The sequence below is a fragment of the Myripristis murdjan genome, chromosome 9 (genome assembly GCF_902150065.1).
Source record: "Myripristis murdjan chromosome 9, fMyrMur1.1, whole genome shotgun sequence".
Taxonomy (NCBI): Eukaryota; Metazoa; Chordata; class Actinopteri; order Holocentriformes; family Holocentridae; genus Myripristis; species Myripristis murdjan.
Genome location: NC_043988.1, coordinates 496,588 through 515,031, shown reverse-complemented (window position 1 = coordinate 515,031; position 18,444 = coordinate 496,588). Strand labels below are relative to the sequence as shown.

General features: G+C 40.7%; 1 protein-coding gene across 1 annotated transcript in view; it reads left to right on the top strand.

The window, feature by feature from the left end:
- The window catches only part of rabl6b (RAB, member RAS oncogene family-like 6b), a 74,065-nt gene extending 56,780 nt beyond the window's left edge, over nt 1-17,285 (top strand). Inside the window, exons 13-18 of the mRNA XM_030059678.1 lie at nt 6,225-6,378; nt 8,598-8,795; nt 9,762-10,044; nt 11,658-11,844; nt 12,759-12,817; nt 12,958-17,285. Of these exons, the coding sequence (XP_029915538.1) occupies nt 6,225-6,378; nt 8,598-8,795; nt 9,762-10,044; nt 11,658-11,844; nt 12,759-12,817; nt 12,958-13,149 (1,073 nt within the window). The 3' untranslated portion in view covers nt 13,150-17,285. The remainder of the gene's footprint in view (nt 1-6,224; nt 6,379-8,597; nt 8,796-9,761; nt 10,045-11,657; nt 11,845-12,758; nt 12,818-12,957) is intronic.
- Nucleotides 17,286-18,444: the final 1,159 nt, after the last annotated feature.

The following is an 18,444-nucleotide window of genomic DNA, read 5'->3' as shown; positions in this document are numbered from 1 at the left end:
GGTGACCGTGTTTTAGTTTTGTTACCTGTTGGTGGCTCTGTAATGCAGGCAAAATTCTCCGGCCCATATGTAATTGACCGCAAAATCAGTGACACAGATTATGTGATCCAAACCCCCGATCGTAAAAGGAAAACTCGTGTGTGCCACATCAACATGCTCAAACAGTATGTTGACCGCGCATCAAGTGCCTCGTCGCCGGTAGTCTCTCCGGTAGCCTCCGTCGCTGTCTCCCGGCCCGCTTATGACCCAAAAGATGACGGGCTGGATGACATTGGCGCTTCTGTTTTATGTGCTCGCCTGTGTAACACTGAGATTTTGTCCAATTTAGATGCCCATTTGGCACACTTGTGTGATTCGGCCAGAGGTGACATTAGTAAGCTCATCCAAAATTTCCCAAAACTTTTCGGTGGTACTCCCACCCAAACACACGTACTGTCTCACGACATTGACGTAGGGAATCACAAACCCATAAAACAGCACGCATATCGTGTCCATCCAACCAAACGTGCTGTAATGCAAAAAGAGGTAAAGTATCTCTTGGAGAATGGTTTTGCTGTTCCCAGTTGTAGTCCCTGGAGTTCACCATCGTTGTTGGTGCCAAAATCCGATCAGACCCCCCGTTTTTGCAATGACTATCGGAGGCTGAATAGCATCACCAAACCCGATTCATTTCCTCTCCCGCGCATGGACGATTTGGTCGACCGCGTGGGCTCGGCCAAATTTGTCACTAAATTGGACCTCCTTAAAGGATATTGGCAAGTTCCACTTACACCCCGTGCCTCTGAAATTAGTGCCTTTGTCACCCCGGATCATTTCCTGCAATACACCGTCATGCCGTTTGGTCTACGGAACGCACCTGCCACTTTCCAGCGGCTGATGAATACAGTGTTGTGTGGCGTTGAAAATTGTGGTGTATATTTAGATGACATTGTTGTGTATTCATCCACCTGGTCTGAACATTTGGACACTCTCTGTGACGTCTTCACCCGGCTGCTAAAGCTCTCCTCTGCAGTGCCCCTGTGCTCGCTGCTCCCAACTTTGCGCGTCCGTTTAAGTTGGAAGTGGATGCCAGTGCGCATGGAGCGGGCGCAGTGCTCTTGCAGGAGGATGACAGTGGCATTGACCATCCTGTAGCCTATTTCTCCAAAAAGTTCAACAAACACCAGTTGCACTATAGCACAATTGAGAAGGAGGCCCTGTCTTTGTTGTTGGCTCTCCAGCATTTTTCTGTTTATGTTAGCTCCAGCCCAGTGCCCACTGTCGTTTTCTCCGACCACAACCCACTCGTTTTTTTGTTCCGGATGCAGAATAGCAACCAACGCCTTATGCGCTGGTCTCTTTTACTTCAGGATTTTGATGTTGAAATTCGTTATAAGAAGGGTTTAGACAATATTATGGCTGATGCACTGTCTCGCTCCTAGTTAGTGTAAAAAAAAAAAATCAGACATGTTCTGTAGGGGGAACATGTTTGATTTTCTTTGGGTGGGGAGGTGTTATGACCAGGGGTCATGTATCTGTTGTGTTTACTTTTTGTTGTGTGCTGACAGCTCTTTCTCTCCCCTCCCTCTCTGCATCAGAAATCAGCTGTCTGTTTTCATGAGCTGCAGGTGTGCGAGCCTCTCCCAGCTGACCACGTGACCGAGCTGCTGCCGCTGATTGGCTGATCATTCCCTTTAAATGCCAGCTGATCCCAGCCGTCAGTCTCTGACTCTCTGACTCCCAACCGACAGCAGCCAACTATTTCCAGCGTCTGTGATTTGAGTGTTAGATAGACATCGGTTTTGAATAGTGGAAAATTATCTGCCCTTAGCATTGTGTGTTTTGTGGTGACCCCGTCACCACCTTTGTAAATATTGTAAATATTAGTGAGAGAAGTAGCAGTCCTCTGTAGGAGGGAGAAGCCTTTTTGTTATAGTTCTTTTTCTCCTGTTTTACTTTAGATTAGGAGGTAGGTAAGTTTGATTGTCTTTTGTTTAATTTGTTTTCTAACAGGTAAGGCAGGGAGTTTGAGTTAGCGGTTTTATTTATTATTTTGGCTGTGCTCTCTCTGAAGTTTAATAAAACTGCTACTTTGCCTTCAAAATAGTGTATTGTTGGCTGGTGTACTTGGGAGTGGGAAGAGCAGGGCAACCATCGTGTGTGACCCTGGTGCCCCTAGGCCAGGGTCATAACAATCACCCTCACCTACAGCCAGTTGCAAACAAGATCCATCCTGTTGACCAAGATGCCCCTATTCTTCTGCTTTTGGGAAGAGACATCCTTAGGGTGCATAAAGTACGGGAGCAGATCAACGGGCCCCATGAAGCACCGTACGCACAGCGGCTAGACCTGGGTTGGGTCATTGTTGGGGAAGTGTGCCTGGGAACAGTCCACAAACCGCCAGAGGTCAACATATATAAAACAAACATTCTGCACAATGGTCGCACATCTTTTTTCAAACAATGTCCAAACAGTATTTACATTAAAGAAAATTACAATGACATGTCGCTGCATCAAGATGTGACTTTTCCTGGATGTATGGAGAACACAAGTCCTGCAGTAAGTGCAGACAGCCTTGGATGTTCAGTGTTTGATAGGAGCCAGGACGACGACAAACCAGCTCTATCCATAGATGATAGAACTTTTCTGGATATCATGGATAAGGAGGTCTATCAGGACAAAGAGCAACAGCTGGGTGGCACCTTTGCCATTTCGCTCTCCCAGACGCTGCCTTCCGAGCAACAGGGACCAAGCTCTAAAATGTCTCTTCTCACTGAGAAAAACTCTTGAAAAGAAACCTGAAATGAAAAATCAGTACATTGAGTTTATGCAGAAGATGATAGACAATGACCAAGCCGAGCCTGCTCCACCTTTGGACAACACTAATGAACACTGGTACCTGCCTACATTTGGTGTTTACCACCTGCAGAAACCCAGTCAAATTCGGGTTGTGTTTGATTCAAGCGCAGAATGTGATGGAACATCCCTCAATGATGTCCCCTGTTGGGAGTTCTGCTTCGGTTCCGTAGAGAGCCTGTAGCCATTACAGCAGATGTGCAGCAGATGTTTTATTGCTTTGTTGTGCGCGAAGACCACAGGGATTATCTTCGCTATTTCTGGTATAAGGACAATGACATCAACAAAGAGGTGACTGAATATAGGATGAAGGTCCATGTATTTGGAAATTCCCCCTCACCTGCAGTAGCAATTTACTGCATGAGACGTGCAGCTCAAAAAGGAGAGCGTGAACATGGATCAGATGCAAGACAGTTCGTTGAGAGACAGTTTTATGTGGATGATGGTCTCACCTCAGTCGCCACACCTGAAGAAGCAATAGATCTCCTCACAAGGACCCAAGAGATGTTAGCAGAATCAAACCTTCGTCTGCACAAAGTAGCTTCAAACAGCAGCCAGGTGATGGAGTCGTTTCCTGCAGAGGATCGTGCCAAGGATCTGAAGGATCTGGACCTTGGAGTGGACCCTCTCCCTCTACAGCGAAGCCTTGGACTATGCTGGAGCTTGGGAACAGACAGTTTTACTTTCCTCGTGTCTCACGAAGAAAAGCCTTACACACGGAGAGGTGTGCTGTCTACAGTCAACAGTCTGTTCGACCCCTTGGGCTTTGTGGCTCCCATCACAATACAAGGGAAAGCTCTAGTTCGAGAGCTGTCATCAGATCAGAGAGAGTGGGATGTGCCTCTCCTACCTGAGAAGGAGGCAGAGTGGAACCTGTGGAAGGACTCTTTAAAGGCTCTGGAAGATCTGCATATACAGAGATGTTACACTCCAGTCTCACTGTCTTCAACACAGCAAAAAGAACTGTGCATTTTCTCAGATGCTTCTATGGTTGCGATAGGAGCTGTCGCATACTTGAAAGCCGTAGACAGTGAGGGACAGTACCATGTTGGGTTTGTCATGGCAAAATCAAAGTTGGCCCCTCGCCCTGCCCACACCATTCCAAGGCTGGAGCTTTGTGCAGCTGTACTGGCTGTTGAGCTGTATGAGCTGATCAGAGATGAGATCGACGTTGAGATTGATCCTGTGAAGTTTTTCACAGCAAAAATTTGACAGCAAAATTGTGCTGGGTTATATCCACAACTCCACAAGAAGGTTTTACATGTATGTTTCAAACCGCGTCACTCGGATCAGAAGAACCACTCGTCCTGACCAGTGGTACTACGTACCAACACACAGGAATCCTGCTGACCACGCCACAAGGCTAATACCAGCAGCCCAGCTCCGGTGCAGCAATTGGTTTTTGGGTCCAGCCTTCTTGTATCATGACATCCCAACGGAGACACCTGACTCTAACCTCTTCTCACTGATTGATCCAGAAGCCAATGCTCAAGCTGGAGTGCACTCTGTAGAACTATAGCCAAGCTCATCTGTGTTGCATCATCCTTCAAAAGAGGATCCAGCAATGTTGAAATGAAAGGATGGAAATGTTTCAATGAAACACCCAACACAACCAAGCTCTCACAAGCCAAAGCTGTGATCATCCGCTCTGTTCAGCAGGAAGTATTTCAGGATGAACTGAAACATCTTGAAAACTACCAGGCATGGCCAAGGCGAAGTGTACTCAGAAAGCTCAATCCAGTTGTGGATGAAGATGGTCTACTTCGTATAAAAGGTCGTCTGTCTTCTGCTAACTTGTCAAAAGAAGAACAGCACCCACTGATCATTCCACATGGTCATCATATTTGCATACTACTTGTGAGACACTTTCATGAACGAGTAGCTCATCAAGGAAGACACATAACGGAGGGGGCCATCCGAGCAGCTGGATACTGGATAATTGGCAGTAAGCGTCAAGTTTCTTCTGTCATCAACAAGTGTGTTATCTGCCACAAACTGAGAAGGAGATTGGAGGATCAGAAAATGGCAGATCTGCCAGCTGACAGACTCAGTCCCGAACCTCCATTCACCTCTGTTGGCCTTGATGTGTTTGGGCTATGGCTAATTACAACACGTCGCACAAGAGGTGGAGCTGCAAACAGCAAACGCTGGGCTGTGCTCTTCACTTGTATGTCCACCAGAGCAGCACATATTGAACTAATTGAAACCTTGTCAACGGACAGTTTTATCAATGCTCTGAGGAGGTTTTTTGCCATTCGTGGACCAGCAAAACTTCTTCAGTCTGACAGAGGGACTAATTTTGTGGGTGCATGTAAGGAGTTGGGAATAAACACAGAGGACGCAAAAGTGAAGGACTATCTGCAGGAGAAAGGATGCTCCTGGGTGTTCAACACCCCTCATGCTTCGCACATGGGAGGCAACTGGGAGAGACTTATTGGAGTAGCCAGACGCATTCTGGATGCAATGTTGCTTCAAACGGGACCCACACGCCTCACACACGAAGTCCTGAGCACTTTGATGGTAGAGGTAATGGCAATCATTAATGCCAGACCTCTTGCCTCTGTATCTACAGACCCTGATGCACCTGCGGTACTCACTCCATCAATGTTACTCACTCAGAAGACTAGTGCAGTCTCCGCGCCCTCTGGAGAGTATTCTACATCTCAGTTGCATGGAAAGCAGTGGAAGCAAGTCCAATGTCTTGCTGACACCTTTTGGAAGAGGTGGAAAGGAGAATATCTCTCCACGCTGCAAAGTCGCAGAAAGTGGACATGCGACAAGCCAAACATCAAGGAAGGAGATGTTGTCTTGCTTAAAGACGGCCAAGCCCACAGGAATGAATGGCCGCTTGGACTAATTGTCAAGACATTTCCGAGCAGTGACCAAAGAGTCCGCAAGATAGAGGTGCGGGTAGTAAAAGACGGAGCTGCCAGAGTGTTTCTAAGGCCAATCTCAGAAATTGTGGTCCTTCTTTCAGAGACTTAATTAAAGACTCTCCTATGTATTGATATGAGGATGCTGATTTAAGTTTGCCTTGTCTTTTTGTTTTGTTTTGTTTTTTAAGATTGTTTGTAGTGATATAATGTTATTATATCAAGCGGGGAGTGTGCTGCCTTTAAGTTAAAATAACTTGAAAAATAAATAAAAGGCTGAAAAGGTTACAAAACTGAGCTTTATAATACAGAAGTGTATAAAGAGTTAATTTTCTGCATCTTTCTGTGTTCTGTCATGCCACCTACTGGTGAAAGCAGCTAGCTCTATTGTTTGATGCAGCATGTGCCAGTGTTGCTACAGTTCAGAGTTCTGAGAGGACAAATCATTACAATCTCTGCCATTTAATCATGATTTGTTTGACCTTGTTGCTCTTTTTTCTTCTTTTTTTTTTCCAGAGGAACCTCCTGCACCTGTCTGTCCTGCAAAGGTTCAGAGTGTGGATGATTTTGTACCAGATGAAAGACTAGATAGAAGCTTCCTAGAGGAGAGCCTGCCCTCCAAGTCTAAGTTGTGTCAGCCAGCATCTTCTCCTGCTGTGGACAGTGACAGGTGAGATTCATCCATAAAGAACTGGAGAATTTTCTTTTTTTTCCTGAATCTGATGTTGTCCTAATGATCCAGTTATATTCTTACAGTATTTTGCCTTCCTCCTTGTATCAGAGTTTACATTTTTGCAAGCACTCAGTGAGATGTCTCTGAATGTGTGTAATCATTCACAAATGTGGAACTGTATGTGACAATAATAGCTTTTAATTCATAAAACAGTGTCTTTTTGTGAGAGCCTAGCAGATATTGTGTAGACACTATTATCTTTTCTGTGATACATTACTACTGTGTTACCGTGTTACTACTATTCAGGGGTAGTGAAATAAGTTATCTAAAAATGATTGAATAATATAGTACAAAAAATCTGTGTGAAGGTTTATTGGAGCCTCCAGAAAAACGCGGCCAAAAATCCTTGATTATGCAGACTAAAATCCTTGATTCCGCGGGCTAAAATCCTTGATTATGCGATTAAATATGCAGGGTTTTTATGTCATTTTATGCAGTGAAATTGCGGGAAGATGCGAAGTATGCAAATAGTTGTGAAATATGCAAAAAGATGCGAAATATGCGGGAACTGGAAAAAGGTGATTCTTCTCCCACACCCTGTTACTAGGCTACTACTGAATGAAAAGACCAATTTTAAAGATATCCTATGATAAACAGGCATACTAGAAGCAAGCTACATCACAGAAAGTGCTGGTAATGTTTAATTTATTTTATTTTATCAATTTGAGCATGGCTTACACATTCCTCAATGACAAATTTGTCAAAAATAAAACATGCGTCCTGCTGAGGTATAAATTGCGGTAGAACAAACCATCTGGGGTCCGTTTCACGAAGCAGGTTCAACAAACTCCGAGTCTTACCCCAAACTCTGAGTTGATCTACTCTGAGATAGGAAACTCTGAGTTTTTGGTTCCAGAACAGCTGATTTGAGTTAGTTTGATCAACTCAGAGTAGTTTCACCTGGAGTTAAGCGCGTGCACCACAGCTATAAAAACACAGCGTCAATGGAGCCCCAATTTGACGAGTCACCATGGCAATGGGGAAGCGTCGGGCTGCGTTTTTCACCCCAGTTGAATTGGAAATCTTAATGCATTCATACAGCGAGTTTGAACATGTGTTTTTTTAAAAAAAAAAAAAAAAAAAAAAAAAAAAGTGCAACACCGCTGCAGCGGCAAAGGAGAGGGAGACGGCGTGGGAGAACATTGCTGCTCGGGTCAGTGCGTAAGTTTAAATGTAGTCCATTGCAATCACAATAATATTACAGGGGAAAACTGCTTGAATGGTAGCCTATTAATTTATTTCATTTAGGTGCAATCCCGCGGGGGAGAAGCGCACTTGGCAGCAGCTTAAGATGAAATATAAAAACATTGTTCAAACAGGTAAGACCGCAGCATAAACATCTAAGCACGGTCTTATCCCCCGACGAATATTTAATTCTCTGTGCAGTAACACTGCACCTTCATCCACGGGATCGTTGTCGAAAGGACATGCAATGTTTGTGGAAAAATGTCGCCACCTAACAGCTAATGGACTTCTAATAAAGGCCTAATGACTGTTTTTTAATTATTATTTTTTTAAAATAAGAGACGGCAGAACTAATACGCCACGCCAAATCTCGCCTGCTGACTGAATGAATGAGGAAGTTAAATACCGTGTGTGGCTGAAAGAGGGCGGACACAGAGAGACACTCGAGGTTTCATGAGAAAAACCTGGTCCCGACCAGGTTAGTTTCATGGAGTCTGTTACTGCAGTAACTGACCGAGAGCTTAAGTTACCTCCCTCTGGGAAACAGGCTAGAGTTACCCCTCTTTCTCTGCTTTGAGTTACCTCCCTTTGTGAAACGGAAAACTAAAAGTTTCCCTCATTTCAGGTTTAACAGACTTAGAGTTTTCACTAAACCTGCTTTGGGAAACGTGACAATGTTTTCAAAAACAGTTTAAACTCAACTGTTGAACATCAACTCTAAACTCTAAAAATAACAGCTCTCAATGAGCCAAACCTATAGGTCTAAATAGTTTAAGAGCCTTATTGCCCCATTTGTGGGAACCCTGTTCAGTGCAATATCATCTTTTGGTGGTATTTCCCTTTAACCCACACCTCAGCCGTTCTACTGAAGGTGCTCAGTGGCCAGCAGTAGAACATCATGGGAATCTGTAGAAAATATGAATTTAAAGCAGCATGATTCTCCCATGACCTTGGTTCTCTATCTGTCCCAGTGATGGTGAAGGCAGAGGAAACCCCATGGTGGCTGGATTCCAGGATGAGCTGGACCCAGATGACACTGAGCCCCCACTCCCCCAACCTAAGAGCCTGCCTCTTAGTAAAGATATTACTCTGACTAGTGATGAGGAGGCAGAGCCAGTTGCCCCTGCCATCACACGGGACCAAGACCTGGACAGTGAGCCTGAGCTGAAGTGAGTCTCATCTTAGAACAACTGAGTGTTTAGCTGTACATGACATCTTATGTAGCTGTGTTCTACTACACTCAAAAGGACTAATCTCTAAGATCTGATTTCATAAAACCATATTTCTGAAAATGTTCACCACACCCCTCAAGGCATAGTTTTGGAAATTTTGATATTATTTCACTTGCTAACTAGCTGTTATGTAGGACAGTGGTGGTGCTATCTTCCTCTTATCATTATTCACCCAGAGTGCTGGATACTGGCTGGATGCTCCAAATGTTAACCATTAGCCTCGTGTCATTTGGGTGGACCGCCCCCCACCCCCCACCCCCGTAGCATTCTTAAAATAAGCACATTAATCCACTCAAAACAGTTCAAGTTGACCTGGCTTAGTGGATTAAAACACAGATGCATAGTCTGATTTGGGAATTATACAGACCTGGCAGTGAATGTGTCCTAGCACTACCTTGTGATCACTGACACAGCTGATGAGATTTCACAAAATGAGATAAGGTGAAACTTAAATTATCCCACTGAAGCAGCATAATATGTCAGCAAAAATTGAATATAAATTAAAATACAGCAAATGGAGGGATTATTAAACATAATGTAAACTGTAATATCAACACACTAAGAAAAACTAAAAACAAATGTATAAAAAAGTTTAAAAAAAAAAAAGTTAGTTATCACATCAATATTGTAACATTTGAACAGAGAGAATTCATCCACCCCAACATTTGAAGAAAAAAAAATATTTATCCATTTATAATCCACTTATTTATTTATTTCTACAAAGAGTAGAGAAATAACAGTTTTCCTATTACCAGATGTCAGTTTCATAGAAACGATCATATATCGCCACAAATATTGGCACAAGCCTAAACAGTTCTAAAGTAAAGTAAAATTATACGAACATCAAGATGTATGTGGTATATAACAGAAAGACGACGGACTTGCTTTATCACTCTATTTCAGGCCCCCGACCAATATCATAACCAAACCAAAGGTGGCATCTAAAGGTCCAGAGATTAAAGGTCCGGAGCATCTCCAGAGCTCAGGACCCATTACCCTGACATTAACCCCCGGCCTGGCAGCAGAGCAGCCAGCCCAACACCCAGGCAAGAAGAAGGGGAGCACTCCCAGGGCTGACGACTCTGATACAGACCCAGAGGCCCCTGTGGCCCAGCAGATGCTTTCTTTTGTCATGGACGACCCTGACTTTGACTCTGAAGCGTCAGACACACCAAAAATAGCCAAGGTAAAGCAGAAGAGACTTTGCACATAGGCCTGAAGTGAAATCAGCTCAGACAATTAATATTGTGCCTGTCGGCACTGAGTTAGGCTGAGGTCACACTACACAACTTTTAAAATCTTAACAGATCACTGATTCTAGGGAATTTGGATAAATCATGTCCCACTAAGAAAAATGCTATTTCTGTTGGAGATTTATAACATTTTAATGAATAAAAAGAATCAAGGGCATAATCAGGGGGTCCTTTCACATTTGTAAGGTTTTTTCATAGGTTTAGTTTTAATTTTTATTAATTTAATGATTATATGTTGGCCCATGGCCTACAAAACCAGTTGTCCTCGGATAGGAGATAATCATTTCAACTTGATTAAAACAACAAAAAGTAATAATTTCATTGAATAATATATTTACCACATGAAAGAGTACATCATAATATGTATTAAAAACTACAAACGATGAGTTCTGAACAATATTTACTATTATTTTGCGGATATTATTTTACTATTATTTTGCGGACGAATATGTGTCCCACATATTCGTCACCACTGTCCAAACTCTACAAATACAAGGTCAATTACATTTCTGAGGAGCCCTTTTCAAACCTTCAGCTCTACTGCATGCTTCAAGACCACTCAGGCTCCTGGAAGTTTGCTATTTTCTCTTAAATCTCTTCATATTTTGGGACACTGCTACTGTCACAACCATAAATTGTCAACACCGTCACTTCTGTATAAAAAATATCAGATTAGATTATGGAATAAATGTATACTTTTTAAGAAGAGGTCTGATGCAGGTAGCAACAGGGAGGAAACAAGCTGGCTAATGTGAACAACTCATGCTCATTATGTGAAAAAGTAGGTTTCTGTCACCACCGTCAGACGTCACCACCGTCAGGTTTTCTGTCTGACGGTGATGACTGAAGTCTGAAAAATGCTTATAACAGTGCTCAGGATTGTTATTTTTTTGTACCAGATAGTTAAATAAAGTTGTTAAGCAAGAAGCCATTGACTTGAGTGGTATAAATTTTGGAACTGTATGTTGTAATGAGGCGACTGTCACCACCATCAGATTAGTGTCACCACCGTCAGAGGCAGTTATATTGGTTTTAAATGAATATGCTTACAATATGTTTCTTTGGTGCTGTTGAATTATTGAAGTAATAGTGTCTTTTAATACAAAAATATGTTTTTCAAATTAAAAAAAACATTACGGTGACGGTGTTGACAAAAACAAAGTAGCCTAATAACTGGGAAAACGCCTATTTTATGAAAAAAATGCAAAATGAGGAGGTTGCACAGGTACATTGTTGAACAGCCAAGACCTTGGCCTATAATGATATACCTTTAGATTTTATAATTTAACTCACTTTTTTTTTTTTTTTTTTTTTTCAAAATTAAAACCTGTTTTATCCAAATTCCCAAGAATCAGTGAGATGATAAAGAGACTGGGCATATTACACTAACCAACAGAATCTTGAAGATTTTACTTTGATGAATGAAAAATTTTGATCATACACGCATGACTGAACCTCAACCTGAGGCATTATTTTATCAGCCTTTTTCTGGAAAGACTAGCCTTTACTCATGTGATCACTTCTTGTCATTTTTTTTTCAACCCAGGATGGATTTCCAGTCAGGGATGAGCTCCTGTCTGACCTTTCTGATGATGATATCGAGTTAGCCAAAGCACCAGAGCCTCTGAAACCCACCGTCATCTCCTTCAAACACAAGAACGACACTGACCTGTTTGGCCTTGGCATCCAGGAGGAGACTCCTGCCGGCAAGGAGAGCAGTGAGGAACAAGAAGGCAAGTCACACTGCTTCTGTTGCTACCTCTTTCTCTCTGAGTCAGTATTTGTGTGTAGGCATGTAGAACTTATAGTAGCAGTGGCGAAAAATTAATTTATGAAAGAATCACGATTCTTACCTACTATGATTCTGAATGGATGCACAAATTCCAAAAATCAGTTCATTAATTTTTTTCAGTCATGTTATGGTTTCAGTTTTCTCATAGCTAGCTCTGTGTTCTTGTGAGCACACAGTGCAGTCACAGTGCAGTGCACAGTATGGCTAGACAATTCTGAACTGGTGAAGAACATAACTGTGTCCATATTCAGCTTCAAAAGACATGCACCCCTCCAGCATGGTTGATAATGAACACTTTCATGTCAGTGTTGTGGCGTGCTTGTTGTCATCTCCCAAGTGTCCCAGTGCGCTGTGGGCCTACTGTGTTTATTCAGAAGATTGGAGAGAAACTAGCGAGGCCGTAAATGATGCCTATCATGCAGTAGAGACTCTCACACAGAGCTGAAATTAAACAAGTACACGTAAATTAGGTAAATAGCAAAATATTTTGTTTCTCTCAGGGAGTGCAGAAGTTTCTGTTGGGATTGATTGATAACAATATTTTCAATCAAGAGTTTCAGTGTCCCATGTTTTTAAATGCTCTTTCAAGAAAAGAGCAAAGAAAAGATAAGAAAAATATGCATGTCATTTTTATTTATTTAATTATTAATTTATTTATTTTATCTTATTTTTTCCATGAAAGTTGTCTTTTTTAACAATGATAAATATTGGCATCAGCTATCTTTTACTGGCAGTTTTAATCCAAAAATACTTGTACTGTGCTGTAAAAACCCTTTGGTCCAACCATGTCTGGTCATAAATCCTTTCCAGCAACACAAGTGCAGCTGTTAAAGAGCATGTCTTATCCTGTTTCAGAGAAAGAAAGCAAACACTCCTCGAAAGAGAAGAAGAAAAAGAAAAAGAAAAGCAAAGAGGTAATTTAGTTGGTCATATTTTTGAAGTAAAAGCATTTCTATAGTGTATGAGGAGTTCTACTACAAAAGATATGTGTTGGGACAAAAGTTATAATTTGTAAAAGCAGTGATATCAGTTTAATAATGCTTTTCCTCCTCAGGAGGATGAAAAGAGCAAGAAGAAACACAAACACAAGAAAAAGGAGAAAGATGAAACGGGAGCAGGAGATGACAAAGAAAAAAAGAAAAAAAAATCCCGGTCCAAGAAATCAGAAGTGGATGAGCTGGAGGACTTTCTAGGTGGAGGATCAGGATCATCCAAAAGAGAGGGTGGAGATTATGAAGAACTCTGAAAAACACACTTTTACTTGGAAGTGAAGCCGCAGAACAGCAGTGAGCCACATGGTTGCTTTAAAACCTCTGGGTTCCTTAACTTGTTTGTTCATAGGCAGCATCTGCAAGCCATAGGCAAGGTTACCGACGACACCCAGGTAAAACAGTACCTACTCTGAATCTGTTTGTTGCTTCTGATTGGTTGATTTCCCCATCTGCGCTACTACTGCTGTCACTCTCATTCTGACCAATAAAACAAAATCTGACTGACATCTGCTGTAGTGATGTGATGGTTGACAGGGAGCAGAGCCTCAAGGGAATGATCCTTTGTACACTAAGACTAAAACTTGTTTTCATTTAAATAATATAGTTATTCAAGTGGACCTCTAAGAATCAGCTGATGTAAATATAGGGTTCCCATTGTGTGTGAATGTCTGTGTGTTTGCTGTAATGACGGAGAGCATGCTCAAAGTGACAACTGACTTCATGGTCAGCTTTAAGTGTTCATATTTATTTTCTTTCTTTTAATTTCCTACTCTGTGATACAAATGGTTTGTGGCAGAATTTTGTGCAGCTCTAGTTTTGCATGTGTACTTTCAAACACTATGTTGGAATTCAGAGGGAGATGATTGAAGAATTTTGCTCACTACAAGGAAAGGATCTGACATGGGCTAGGTACTGGCACTGTTTTTCTTATTTGATTCAATTCTGATTCATATGGTTCTTTGATTCTGTTCTGATCTCGATTCAGTTCCATTTCAGCTCACTTAGGGATATTTCAGATACTGTACCAGTTTTGCGGCGTACATAGTGCTTTGCTTGTGTCCAGCTCTTCATTACCATCATGGTTTTTAAATTCAAAATGCATAAATAGCTCTTTCCTTGGGCTTAGTGGTGCTGATTTGACAAATTGTTTCCAGATTGTTGAAATGAAGATTGCAATTAAATGGAAAATCAGTATTTCTTCCCAGCCCCAGATCTGTCTTTTCACCAGGTGGGAAATATTGCTCAATATTTTCTGTGGCCTACGAGGGGTGATTGTTAAGTTCATCATCTATGTTAGAGGTAATCAGTTTTAGAAAATCAAACATTTATTTTTCAACATAGTCCCCTTGTACATTAACATACGTAGTCCTGTGATCATGGATCTGTGCACAATCCCCTATCTGGAAATGCTCAGCAGCATTAGTGACATCTGAGGCAAAATGGTGACCACCAAGCTCCTTTTTCATTTACAGGAAGAGGTAGTAGTCACCATATCCACATAGAATTGAAGCAAGGCCAACTGGACTTTTTGTAGATTCTCAAAGACGTTTCACTTCTCATCCAAGTACCTCCACTCCTGGAGTCACTGGAGTGACTCCACTGACACTCAAAATGGTGGTCACAACAGCATCTTCTTGAATGAGAAGTGAAACATCTTCAAGAATCTACAGACAAGTCCAGCTGACCTCCATCCAACTCTATGTAGAGAACCAGGCCTGGATGACTGAGAATCTCCACAGACACTGTAGTATTAGAACATACCAAATTAGGAGAATATAACAGGTGTGCAACCAGTTTTAATCCACATCTCTGGACTGGAGCTTTGGCCACGGTGGACATGTGGACTGGAGCATTGTCCTTTTGGAAGAGCACCCCTCTTTTTACCTTTCCACCCTGAATCTTCTTCATCTTCCCATGTTACTGTCTCAGGAGATAAACATGGTCAGCCCTAGAGATAGATGACCCTTTTCCACCAGCAGCACTCCCTCTGTTTCCAGAAAACCTTGCCTGCAGACATCATCTTACTTTACTGAGATGCAGTAAGCAACATATAAAGAATAAATACGACACTAATTTGCACTAGTACCAGTCTTTGCTTCCACTAATATTGAATGACTATAAACCCCTATACCTCTGCTGCTGCTGTTTGAACTTTGACAGAACAGAGATTCAACTATATAACAAAACACACATTACAAAATGAAAAAAAAAAAAAAAAAATTCAGTTTGTAAGATTTTGGTAGTACTTCAAGGTCTTAGGATCACAGACTTGTGAACACTCAAATAGTCATAATGCCTTGCACTATACAGCTTTGTCATCTCCCTCTCTGCTCCCATCCTCCCTCTGCCCCACTGAAGGCTCATTATCATTTCAATAATTACAAATGTAGATATCTGGTCATTTCTTAAAACATTTTGATGTTAATTTTCCGGATAATTTCTTCTAATTTTTTCCTAATTTCTTGCTAAATAAAAAAAAAAAGAAAGAAAAAAAGAAAAAAAAAAGAAAATGGAAAATTAGCAAAAATACTTTAAAAAATACAACAAACCTGCATTTATAATTATATAAATTGTAATTCATAATTAAAATTATTTATGTAAACATCAGCTCAATGATGACATCAGATTTCTTGTCTTAAAAAAAAGCTTGATTTTTTTTTTTCAGGCAAAATCACTTCAAATGGAGTTCCATGGCATATTGAAACTCCAGAAAATGAAGAAGTTTCAAAATCTCTGATACAGCTCATCTCCTTCTGCTTGACGCTGCCATCTTAACATTCACCCCCCGTTTGACAGGGAACAACAGTAGTCATCATTTGGGTGTATTCATCATTTGTATTCTGCTATTGGAAAAATCAAGTAGGCTGACGACTTTATGATATCATTATTATTATTTTCCTGCCCTGTGGACAAAACTGACAATTGACTCCTGGCTTTTCTCCCAGATTTACAGCATAGGCTACATATTATCATAATGTTTTCTTAAGATGCCTTAAACAAGGTGATTACAAGGGAATGATGCACCGCTATCCTCATGAAGCAGTTTTAAGTGTTCTTACTATAAAGCAGAAAGCAGTTTCACATGGATCCAGAATGATGATGTGGCATTTTATTGGTGAATTTCTTTTCAAACACAGGCTACATCGTTCACGAAGCCTATTATTAGGTTGCAGTGAAACATTACATTTGTTTTTGTTTGTCTTTTGTTTTTGTTTGATTCTTATTTGACATCAAAGCACTCTACCATTATGAACAGAGTATTATTTAATAATGTTAAGGTGTTCTCTGCAAGTGCAACTTTTCCCAAGAATTTCTTTACTTTATTATTTATTGCTTTATGCTCAAAAATGTGTGGTTCATGTTTCTGTGATTTTTGATGAAATTGTGCATACAAACAGCTGAATTGTTTTCTGCAGAACCTTCATGCAGCTTTTTGTGGGCTTTGGCTGTTCATATTTCTTGATGTTTTCTACTCACTCATCCTCCACTGTTTAACTATACTGCTTTTTTAGGGAATTTATTTGGTGATGCAAATATGATAAATGATAATACCTTCATATGAACTTGCTATTTTGTCAGATACATCGAATTGCCTAATCAAGAAAGACAGATTTACCAAACTGTGCAGAGGCTTCCTTAAGTTGCATCACTCAAATTTATTAAATTTGTGAATTCTTCATTATTAATGAAAGCAAGCAAGATCAGTCTGTGTTCAAATGCACAAAGCACCTATTCAACCCCAGCAAGAGATCAAAAATGTGTCTTTTTAATAAATTTTATCTCCAAAATGTCCAAATTTATGTTTTGGCAAGTTTGTATTCCCATCTACTTTACATTTACATTCTATTGATTTACAAAGAAATTATATTTATTATTCCAAAGTTGAAACTATGCAGCATTAATCCTGAATACTGTACCTCCTGTTTTGTCTTGTGTCATGTGATAAGGATAAATGCTCAAAGCACAGTTTCAAAGTCAAGCATGAGACTTACATGTATACTAAGAAAAGAATGTATGTGTATATACATGTGTATATACGTGTGTGTGTGTGTGTGTGTGTGTGTGTGTGTGTGTGTGTGTGTGTGTGTGTGTGTGTGAAGAGCTTTGTTCCAAAATGACTCCATGTGGGAAAAAAAAATGACAGATTAATTAAAGAAATTACTGGTCAGATAAATAAATAATCTACTTTACTAATACTAACTATGACTGTATCTAATATGCACTTTGGAAATATTGATCATGAGCTTAAGGTAACGTTTCTTTCAGATGGATGTATTGTATTTTGGAATAAAACCCTTCATTTATTTTCACCCCATGACATTTTCCATCTTCACACTGTGGGTTTGCCCATGTTTGGTTTGTCTAATAAATGCAAACTTATTTCTTCATAGCTGGTGTTTCTCATTTCATTACTGTAAAAATTTAAAACTGAAAGTATTTTGGAAGTGTTTGAAAGCTGCATATGGGATGTGCAGTATTTGGTTGTCTGCCACCAGAGTGCTAAAGTTTTTCACTGAATGATGATGAAAGCCACGTCTGGGATTATCACACAAGATTTGTAAAGACCATGATTCAAGAACCATGCCAGTAATTTTTAATATTTGGCCCACTTTCTGTAATTTACCCACATTTTACATGTCATCAAACCATTTTGCAAATCATACAGGGGTACTTAAGTTTTCACAGCATATAATCAAAATCTCTATATGAATTTTTGGTTTAAACACCTTATAATGTTCTGCTTCTACAGCTGACAAACATTTAAACCACTGCCCATTTTGCATGGGCCCCCCTGGACATCCGCAGACTACACATTGGAAACCACTTGTCCCAATTGTATAAAAATAGGCTGGTACAGAGATGATTATTATTAAACCACTGGTAATTCTATACTAATACACACGTTTACTTATGTCACCATAACACCTACATACCTAACCCTTACCCTAACCTTTTACTTCTACTCTTCTACCGGTGTCGAGGCAGGTTGCTCTTCAGGGTCGTGGCAGATAAGACACGGATGTGGGCCATTGCCTTTTCTCTCAAAAACTCACCTTGCATGCCGCCCATACTATCAAAATTTGAGATGGGGTCGGTATGAGATATTGAGTGTATTGTTCCTAACATTAAACCTAACCCTAACTTTAATCTAATCCTAACCGTAATACATACAGTATGTATATATAATAGCTATCAATGAATGAGTATTGTAGCTTAGTAGGAGAAACGGTACAGAGTAGGGCCCGACCGATTTATCGGCCGGCCAATTTAATCGGCCGATTATAGCCATTAGAGAATAATTGGTAATCGGCCAAAAGTTGGCCGATTATGTTAGCAAGCTGGGGTCCGTTTCACGAAGCAGGTTCAACAAACTCCGAGTCTTACCCCGAACTCTGAGTTGATCTACTCTGAGATAGGAAACTCTGAGTTTTCGGTTCCAGAACAGCTGATTTGAGTTAGTTTTATCAACTCGGAGTAGTTTCACCTGGAGTTAAGTGCGTGCACCACAGCTATATATATATAAAAAAAAAAAAAGACAGTGTCAATGG